Raw genomic sequence first — 9989 nt, forward strand, 5'->3', positions numbered from 1 at the left:
ATTATTAGAATAAGAATCTGGAACGTTAAAAGGAAAGTAATAAATCCTCAGACTGAGCTCAGACGTGATTTAACTGCTGGTTGTATAATGTGTGGTATTTGTTGTTAACTGCTGTGGAGCTGAATGTGAACGTTAAAATCTCAAATCTGTTTATTTATTTACAAATGTAGGGTTTAGATTTTTATTAAACCAGCAGCTCTGTAGAAAATACTTTAAATGACTCAATATTCTTATGATTTTCAGTGAAAACTAAATATGATCATTTATAAACTGTCTATCGATCTTAAATGTGCGTCCTCAGACTATTTTAAACATTTAATTACTTGATGACTGGATAATTAAGTGTTAAATCCGTTGGTTGTATTTGTTTCAACATATTTCATTATGACCATTAATTACAAAACAGTTTTATAGTTAAAGTTCAAATCAGTCATTTCGGAGGTAGGAACCTTTAACGAGGAGCCTGTAGCTTGTATCCAACCGGAAGTCTTCTCCAGAACACACCGTCCGTCCCGCTCAACGCTCCGCCGCTCTCAGGCGACGTGCAGCCAAGTTTTCTGTAAAATTCAGTAAATAGTTTTAAATGTATTTCCATTTAAATGGTCTCCAGGGACGACGGATGAAGAACAGCTGATTCCTGGACAGGAAAATAAACCGGAAGTGTTCCAGTTTGAGTCTGAGGTGATTCTCCAGTGAACAGGTGAGTTTGTTTCCAGGAGCTAACGAGTTAGCCGCTGTGTTAGCATGAAGACAGGTATACGATCCTAGAGGAGACAACATGAGACAAGAAGCTTCTAGAGACACGAGTCCCTCAGTCTGGTCCTAAATGTCCTAGAGTTGGTCTCCTGTAGCTTCCTAAAGTCTGTCCTTGTCTTCTCCTAGAGTTGGTCTCCTGTAGCTTCCTAAAGTCTGTCCTTGTCTTCCTTGTCTTCTCCTAGAGTTGGTCTCCTGTAGCTTCCTAAAGTCTGTCCTTGTCTTCCTTGTCTTCTCCTAGAGTTGGTCTCCTGTAGCTTCCTAAAGTCTGTCCTTGTCTTCCTTGTCTTCTCCTAGAGTTGGTCTCCTGTAGCTTCCTAAAGTCTGTCCTTGTCTTCCTTGTCTTCTCCTGGAGTTGGTCTCCTGTAGCTTCCTAAAGTCTGTCCTTGTCTTCCTTGTCTTCTCCTAGAGTTGGTCTCCTGTAGCTTCCTAAAGTCTGTCCTTGTCTTCCTTGTCTTCTCCTGGAGTTGGTCTCCTGTAGCTTCCTAAAGTCTGTCCTTGTCTTCCTTGTCTTCTCCTAGAGTTGGTCTCCTGTAGCTTCCTAAAGTCTGTCCTTGTCTTCCTTGTCTTCTCCTAGAGTTGGTCTCCTGTAGCTTCCTAAAGTCTGTCCTTGTCTTCCTTGTCTTCTCCTGGAGTTGGTCTCCTGTAGCTTCCTAAAGTCTGTCCTTGTCTTCCTTGTCTTCTCCTAGAGTTGGTCTCCTGTAGCTTCCTAAAGTCTGTCCTTGTCTTCCTTGTCTTCTCCTGGAGTTGGTCTCCTGTAGCTTCCTAAAGTCTGTCCTTGTCTTCCTTGTCTTCTCCTAGAGTTGGTCTCCTGTGTCTTCCTAAAGTCTGTCCTTGTCTTCCTTGTCTTCTCCTGGAGTTGGTCTCCTGTAGTGTCCTAAAGTCAGTCCTTGTCTTCCTTGTGTTCTCCTGGAGTTGGTCTCCTGTAGCTTCCTAAAGTCTGTCCTTGTCTTCCTTGTCTTCTCCTGGAGTTGGTCTCCTGTGTCTTCCTAAAGTCAGTCCTTGTCTTCCTTGTCTTCTCCTAGAGTTGGTCTCCTGTAGCGTCCTAAAGTCTGTCCTTGTCTTCCTTGTCTTCTCCTAGAGTTGGTCTCCTGTAGCATCCTAAAGTCTGTCCTTGTCTTCCTTGTCTTCTCCTAGAGTTGGTCTCCTGTAGCTTCCTAAAGTCTGTCCTTGTCTTCCTTGTCTTCTCCTAGAGTTGGTCTCCTGTAGCTTCCTAAAGTCTGTCCTTGTCTTCCTTGTCTTCTCCTAGAGTTGGTCTCCTGTAGCATCCTAAAGTCTGTCCTTGTCTTCCTTGTCTTCTCCTAGAGTTGGTCTCCTGTGTCTTCCTAAAGTCTGTCCTTGTCTTCCTTGTCTTCTCCTAGAGTTGGTCTCCTGTAGCTTCCTAAAGTCTGTCCTTGTCTTCCTTGTCTTCTCCTAGAGTTGGTCTCCTGAAGCTTCCTAAAGTCTGTCCTTGTCTTCCTTGTCTTCTCCTAGAGTTGGTCTCCTGTGTCTTCCTAAAGTCTGTCCTTGTCTTCCTTGTCTTCTCCTAGAGTTGGTCTCCTGTAGCTTCCTAAAGTCTGTCCTTGTCTTCCTTGTCTTCTCCTAGAGTTGGTCTCCTGTAGCTTCCTAAAGTCTGTCCTTGTCTTCCTTGTCTTCTCCTGGAGTTGGTCTCCTGTGTCTTCCTAAAGTCTGTCCTTGTCTTCCTTGTCTTCTCCTGGAGTTGGTCTCCTGTAGCTTCCTAAAGTCTGTCCTTGTCTTCCTTGTCTTCTCCTAGAGTTGGTCTCCTGTAGCTTCCTAAAGTCTGTCCTTGTCTTCCTTGTCTTCTCCTAGAGTTGGTCTCCTGTAGCTTCCTAAAGTCTGTCCTTGTCTTCCTTGTCTTCTCCTAGAGTTGGTCTCCTGTAGCGTCCTAAAGTCTGTCCTTGTCTTCCTTGTCTTCTCCTAGAGTTGGTCTCCTGTAGCGTCCTAAAGTCTGTCCTTGTCTTCCTTGTCTTCTCCTAGAGTTGGTCTCCTGTAGCTTCCTAAAGTCTGTCCTTGTCTTCCTTGTCTTCTCCTAGAGTTGGTCTCCTGTAGCGTCCTAAAGTCTGTCCTTGTCTTCCTTGTCTTCTCCTAGAGTTGGTCTCCTGTAGCTTCCTAAAGTCTGTCCTTGTCTTCCTTGTCTTCTCCTAGAGTTGGTCTCCTGTAGCGTCCTAAAGTCTGTCCTTGTCTTCCTTGTCTTCTCCTAGAGTTGGTCTCCTGTAGCTTCCTAAAGTCTGTCCTTGTCTTCCTTGTCTTCTCCTAGAGTTGGTCTCCTGTAGCTTCCTAAAGTCTGTCCTTGTCTTCCTTGTCTTCTCCTAGAGTTGGTCTCCTGTGTCTTCCTAAAGTCTGTCCTTGTCTTCCTTGTCTTCTCCTAGAGTTGGTCTCCTGTAGCGTCCTAAAGTCTGTCCTTGTCTTCCTTGTCTTCTCCTAGAGTTGGTCTCCTGTAGCGTCCTAAAGTCTGTCCTTGTCTTCCTTGTCTTCTCCTAGAGTTGGTCTCCTGTAGCTTCCTAAAGTCTGTCCTTGTCTTCCTTGTCTTCTCCTAGAGTTGGTCTCCTGTAGCTTCCTAAAGTCTGTCCTTGTCTTCCTTGTCTTCTCCTAGAGTTGGTCTCCTGTAGCTTCCTAAAGTCTGTCCTTGTCTTCCTTGTCTTCTCCTAGAGTTGGTCTCCTGTAGCTTCCTAAAGTCTGTCCTTGTCTTCCTTGTCTTCTCCTAGAGTTGGTCTCCTGTGTCTTCCTAAAGTCTGTCCTTGTCTTCCTTGTCTTCTCCTAGAGTTGGTCTCCTGTGTCTTCCTAAAGTCTGTCCTTGTCTTCCTTGTCTTCTCCTAGAGTTGGTCTCCTGTAGCTTCCTAAAGTCTGTCCTTGTCTTCCTTGTCTTCTCCTAGAGTTGGTCTCCTGTAGCTTCCTAAAGTCTGTCCTTGTCTTCCTTGTCTTCTCCTAGAGTTGGTCTCCTGTGTCTTCCTAAAGTCTGTCCTTGTCTTCCTTGTCTTCTCCTAGAGTTGGTCTCCTGTGTCTTCCTAAAGTCTGTCCTTGTCTTCCTTGTCTTCTCCTAGAGTTGGTCTCCTGTGTCTTCCTAAAGTCTGTCCTTGTCTTCCTTGTCTTCTCCTAGAGTTGGTCTCCTGTAGCGTCCTAAAGTCTGTCCTTGTCTTCCTTGTCTTCTCCTAGAGTTGGTCTCCTGTAGCTTCCTAAAGTCTGTCCTTGTCTTCCTTGTCTTCTCCTAGAGTTGGTCTCCTGTAGCTTCCTAAAGTCTGTCCTTGTCTTCCTTGTCTTCTCCTAGAGTTGGTCTCCTGTAGCTTCCTAAAGTCTGTCCTTGTCTTCCTTGTCTTCTCCTAGAGTTGGTCTCCTGTAGCTTCCTAAAGTCTGTCCTTGTCTTCCTTGTCTTCTCCTAGAGTTGGTCTCCTGTAGCTTCCTAAAGTCTGTCCTTGTCTTCCTTGTCTTCTCCTAGAGTTGGTCTCCTGTAGCTTCCTAAAGTCTGTCCTTGTCTTCCTTGTCTTCTCCTAGAGTTGGTCTCCTGTAGCTTCCTAAAGTCTGTCCTTGTCTTCCTTGTCTTCTCCTAGAGTTGGTCTCCTGTGTCTTCCTAAAGTCTGTCCTTGTCTTCCTTGTCTTCTCCTAGAGTTGGTCTCCTGTAGCGTCCTAAAGTCTGTCCTTGTCTTCCTTGTCTTCTCCTAGAGTTGGTCTCCTGTAGCTTCCTAAAGTCTGTCCTTGTCTTCCTTGTCTTCTCCTAGAGTTGGTCTCCTGTAGCTTCCTAAAGTCTGTCCTTGTCTTCCTTGTCTTCTCCTAGAGTTGGTCTCCTGTAGCTTCCTAAAGTCTGTCCTTGTCTTCCTTGTCTTCTCCTAGAGTTGGTCTCCTGTAGCTTCCTAAAGTCTGTCCTTGTCTTCCTTGTCTTCTCCTAGAGTTGGTCTCCTGTAGCTTCCTAAAGTCTGTCCTTGTCTTCCTTGTCTTCTCCTAGAGTTGGTCTCCTGTAGCTTCCTAAAGTCTGTCCTTGTCTTCCTTGTCTTCTCCTAGAGTTGGTCTCCTGTAGCTTCCTAAAGTCTGTCCTTGTCTTCCTTGTCTTCTCCTAGAGTTGGTCTCCTGTAGCGTCCTAAAGTCTGTCCTTGTCTTCCTTGTCTTCTCCTAGAGTTGGTCTCCTGTAGCTTCCTAAAGTCTGTCCTTGTCTTCCTTGTCTTCTCCTAGAGTTGGTCTCCTGTAGCTTCCTAAAGTCTGTCCTTGTCTTCCTTGTCTTCTCCTAGAGTTGGTCTCCTGTGTCTTCCTAAAGTCTGTCCTTGTCTTCCTTGTCTTCTCCTAGAGTTGGTCTCCTGTGTCTTCCTAAAGTCTGTCCTTGTCTTCCTTGTCTTCTCCTAGAGTTGGTCTCCTGTGTCTTCCTAAAGTCTGTCCTTGTCTTCCTTGTCTTCTCCTAGAGTTGGTCTCCTGTGTCTTCCTAAAGTCTGTCCTTGTCTTCCTTGTCTTCTCCTAGAGTTGGTCTCCTGTAGCTTCCTAAAGTCTGTCCTTGTCTTCCTTGTCTTCTCCTAGAGTTGGTCTCCTGTGTCTTCCTAAAGTCTGTCCTTGTCTTCCTTGTCTTCTCCTAGAGTTGGTCTCCTGTAGCTTCCTAAAGTCTGTCCTTGTCTTCCTTGTCTTCTCCTAGAGTTGGTCTCCTGTAGCTTCCTAAAGTCTGTCCTTGTCTTCCTTGTCTTCTCCTAGAGTTGGTCTCCTGTAGCTTCCTAAAGTCTGTCCTTGTCTTCCTTGTCTTCTCCTAGAGTTGGTCTCCTGTAGCTTCCTAAAGTCTGTCCTTGTCTTCCTTGTCTTCTCCTAGAGTTGGTCTCCTGTAGCTTCCTAAAGTCTGTCCTTGTCTTCCTTGTCTTCTCCTAGAGTTGGTCTCCTGTGTCTTCCTAAAGTCTGTCCTTGTCTTCCTTGTCTTCTCCTAGAGTTGGTCTCCTGTAGCGTCCTAAAGTCTGTCCTTGTCTTCCTTGTCTTCTCCTAGAGTTGGTCTCCTGTAGCTTCCTAAAGTCTGTCCTTGTCTTCCTTGTCTTCTCCTAGAGTTGGTCTCCTGTAGCTTCCTAAAGTCTGTCCTTGTCTTCCTTGTCTTCTCCTAGAGTTGGTCTCCTGTGTCTTCCTAAAGTCTGTCCTTGTCTTCCTTGTCTTCTCCTAGAGTTGGTCTCCTGTAGCTTCCTAAAGTCTGTCCTTGTCTTCCTTGTCTTCTCCTAGAGTTGGTCTCCTGTAGCTTCCTAAAGTCTGTCCTTGTCTTCCTTGTCTTCTCCTAGAGTTGGTCTCCTGTAGCTTCCTAAAGTCTGTCCTTGTCTTCCTTGTCTTCTCCTAGAGTTGGTCTCCTGTAGCTTCCTAAAGTCTGTCCTTGTCTTCCTTGTCTTCTCCTAGAGTTGGTCTCCTGTAGCTTCCTAAAGTCTGTCCTTGTCTTCTCCTAGAGTTGGTCTCCTGTAGCTTCCTAAAGTCTGTCCTTGTCTTCCTTGTCTTCTCCTAGAGTTGGTCTCCTGTAGCTTCCTAAAGTCTGTCCTTGTCTTCCTTGTCTTCTCCTAGAGTTGGTCTCCTGTAGCTTCCTAAAGTCTGTCCTTGTCTTCCTTGTCTTCTCCTAGAGTTGGTCTCCTGTAGCGTCCTAAAGTCTGTCCTTGTCTTCCTTGTCTTCTCCTAGAGTTGGTCTCCTGTAGCTTCCTAAAGTCTGTCCTTGTCTTCTCCTAGAGTTGGTCTCCTGTAGCTTCCTAAAGTCTGTCCTTGTCTTCCTTGTCTTCTCCTAGAGTTGGTCTCCTGTAGCTTCCTAAAGTCTGTCCTTGTCTTCCTTGTCTTCTCCTAGAGTTGGTCTCCTGTGTCTTCCTAAAGTCTGTCCTTGTCTTCCTTGTCTTCCTTGTCTTCTCCTAGAGTTGGTCTCCTGTGTCTTCCTAAAGTCTGTCCTTGTCTTCCTTGTCTTCTCCTAGAGTTGGTCTCCTGTGTCTTCCTAAAGTCTGTCCTTGTCTTCCTTGTCTTCTCCTAGAGTTGGTCTCCTGTGTCTTCCTAAAGTCTGTCCTTGTCTTCCTTGTCTTCTCCTAGAGTTGGTCTCCTGTAGCTTCCTAAAGTCTGTCCTTGTCTTCCTTGTCTTCTCCTAGAGTTGGTCTCCTGTAGCTTCCTAAAGTCTTTCCTTGTCTTCCTTGTCTTCTCCTAGAGTTGGTCTCCTGTGTCTTCCTAAAGTCTGTCCTTGTCTTCCTTGTCTTCTCCTAGAGTGGACTGGATTCAGTCCAATAAATCTTTCAGTCAAAGTTAATGTAGTGTGGAGAGGGTAGCTGGTACCTTGTGTTCTCTACTCCAGAAATGTTCTGGTCATCCAACGCTGCCATAAACTCCCTAACCCTCTCTGGAAGATGTTTCTCCTTGACGCTGTCTCCAGGAAACTTTTCTCTTCTTTTAAACGTTCAGTGTTTGTTGTTGTTGTTTGGGTGCAGCCTTTGACTGAGTGGACTCCATGGATTCTGTTTAGATGATCAACTACTACCACCTCACCACACATCACTAGTTACTGACTAACAGAGGACGACCTTCATGGTAGAACGTGGGTTCTAGTTCTTCTCTGACGTTAGTCATCCTCCATTAAACCAGAAGACCAAGTGGTTCTGGTTTCTGTCAAACCTGGAATAATGAACTAATGAACCTGACACCGTTCTGATCTACTGACACTTATAAACATATTTCATTTTGTGTAAAATTCATTTTTAGTTTTGTTTTCACTAAATCAACTTCCTGTTTCAACCAGACGTTCTAATGGTCTCCTCTTCTTCCTCTTCTTCTTCTTCTTCTTCTTCTTCTTCTTCTTCTTCTTCTTCTTCTTCTTCTCTCCTCCAGGATGGAGCTCTCCTCTTTACTTCATGACCTTCATCTCTCCTCCTCAGAGAAGCCCCTCCCCTCTCCTCCTCTCCCTCCAATCACAGAGCTCCTGTCTCGGCTGCAGGAGAAGCTGATTGGTGCAGCTGATCGTCCCTCTGAAACCTGCGCTCTGATTGGTCGCGTGGAGCGGCTCTTCCAGGTGGCAGATGCTAATTGGTTGTTTTCCGTCGCCTCAGCCAATCAGGAGGGTGGATGGGAGGAGCTTCGGGCGGCGTACGTCTCTCTGACCAGCGCTCTGATTGGCTGTGCTGCTCTGCCGCTCTGTGAGGACGACTGCAGCCCTCTGAGCGCCACGGCCTATCAGAGCGTCCCGAGCCGAGCTGCAGCAGTTTGCTCCGCCCTCACCGCGCTGCAGGGGACTCTGGGTAGTTGTGAGGTAGGGGGCGTGGCCAGTCTGCTGCTTGCCGTGGCTCCGCCCACCTGCGTGTTTGCTGTCACACATTTCCAGGATCAGGTGTGGACAAGCTCCGCCTCCAGAGCGGCAGCACGGCGCCTGATGGAGGCGCTGCTGAGGGCGGGAGGCTGGAGAGACTCCGCCCACCTCCTGATGGGGGAGGAGGGGGAGGAGGGGAGGAGCAGAGGGATTCTGGGAGGAGTCCTGGACGTCCTGCAGCCTCACCTGACCAGGTGAGACAGTAGTGTGTGTTAATGTGTGTAGATGTGTGTGGTTAATGTGTGTAGTTGATGTGTGTGTATTAATGTGTGTTAATGTGTGTGTGTGTTGATGTGTGTATTAAAGTGTGTGTATTAATGTGTGTTTGTGTGTGTGTGTGTGTTGATGTGTGTGTGTTGATGTGTGTATTAAAGTGTGTATTAATGTGTGTGTATTAATGTGTGTGTGTGTTTATGTGTGTATTAGTGTGTGTATTGATGTGTGTATTGATGTGTGTATTGATGTGTGTATTAAAGTGTGTATTAATGTGTGTGTATTAATGTGTGTGTGTGTGTTTATGTGTGTATTAGTGTGTGTATTGATGTGTGTATTAAAGTGTGTATTAATGTGTGTGTATTAATGTGTGTGTGTGTTTATGTGTGTATTAGTGTGTGTATTGATGTGTGTATTGATGTGTGTATTAATGTGTGTGTATTAATGTGTGTGTGTGTTGATGTGTGTATTAAAGTGTGTGTATTAATGTGTGTTAATGTGTGTGTGTGTTGATGTGTGTGTATTGATGTGTGTATTGATGTGTGTATTAATGTGTGTGTATTAATGTGTGTGTGTGTTTATGTGTGTATTAGTGTGTGTATTGATGTGTGTATTGATGTGTGTATTAATGTGTGTGTATTAATGTGTGTTAATGTGTGTGTGTTGATGTGTGTGTTGATGTGTGTGTTGCAGAGACTGGTGGCAGCGTGGTGACTCAGTGAAGTGTGTGTTCTCGTGGACTCTCCTCCAGGTGAGTTTGACCTTTGACCTTTGACCTTCAGTCAGGGAACACAAACCAAACCCTTGTCTCCATGGCAACAGACTGAATATCATGTTCATGTGTATGATGGTCTGCTGCAGGTCACTCGTCCCGCTCTCTCCCCTCACCTCCCCCGCCTCCTCCCCCCCTCCCTCCTCCTCATTGACCACCACAGACCAGAGAACTGCATGCTGGGAGTTCGCTGTCTGCACCACATCATCCTGCACACGGTACCCACACACACACACACATTAACACACACACACACACACACACACGATGATGATGATGATGATGATGATGATGATGATGATGATGATGATGATGAAGGTGTGTGTGTCCAGCCTGCTGCAGATCTTCGTCAGTTCAACAGAGCAGAGGTTCTCTACCAGGCGCTGTTCAGACACCTGTACTCACCTGAGGCTGCTGTCATCCAGGTAACACACACACACACACACATACACACCCTGATACACACACACACCCTGATACACACACACACCCTGATACACACACCCACACTCTCTCTCTCTCTCTCTCTCTCTCTCTCTAGCTCGTCCTCTCCTGTCTGTCCGACCTCCTCCTGGTTCTGGAGAAGCCCCCCTCCTCTCTCGACCCCTCCTCCTCCCGCAGGAAGCCTTGTCGTCATGACAACGTGCTGCGTCTGGTTCTGACCCAAATGGAGGCGGAGCATAAGGTGGCGCTGCGCCGTGTTTACGCCAGCGCTCTGCCGCCGTACGTGGACGGGTGAGTTTGATTCTCCTCAGATTTAAATGTGTTGAACAGAGAGAGGCCACAGAAACATGACGTAGTGGGAAAATAGTTTATTAGATAATGTTCATGACAAACAGAATAAATATATCTTATAAATTCAGGTGAGTTCAGTTTTATTTCTATAGCGTCAGTAACAAAACCTGACACGTCCAGAGCAGCCTGAAGGAGGCGGTGGCAGAAACCTTGAACAGAACCAGAACCAGAACCAGAACCAGCTCATATGGAGGA

General features: G+C 46.3%; 1 protein-coding gene across 1 annotated transcript in view; it reads left to right on the forward strand.

Annotated features, from left to right (window-relative positions):
- The first annotated feature begins 42 nt into the window (after nucleotides 1-42).
- The window catches only part of tti2 (TELO2 interacting protein 2), a 10650-nt gene continuing 703 nt past the window's right edge, over nucleotides 43-9989 (forward strand). Inside the window, exons 1-6 of the mRNA XM_084552268.1 lie at nucleotides 43-700; nucleotides 7540-8208; nucleotides 8921-8978; nucleotides 9089-9217; nucleotides 9332-9424; nucleotides 9541-9734. Of these exons, the coding sequence (XP_084408394.1) occupies nucleotides 7541-8208; nucleotides 8921-8978; nucleotides 9089-9217; nucleotides 9332-9424; nucleotides 9541-9734 (1142 nt within the window). The 5' untranslated portion in view covers nucleotides 43-700; nucleotide 7540. The remainder of the gene's footprint in view (nucleotides 701-7539; nucleotides 8209-8920; nucleotides 8979-9088; nucleotides 9218-9331; nucleotides 9425-9540; nucleotides 9735-9989) is intronic.

Source organism: Chelon labrosus (assembly GCF_963514085.1).
Source record: "Chelon labrosus genome assembly, chromosome: 9".
NCBI classification, from domain to species: Eukaryota; Metazoa; Chordata; class Actinopteri; order Mugiliformes; family Mugilidae; genus Chelon; species Chelon labrosus.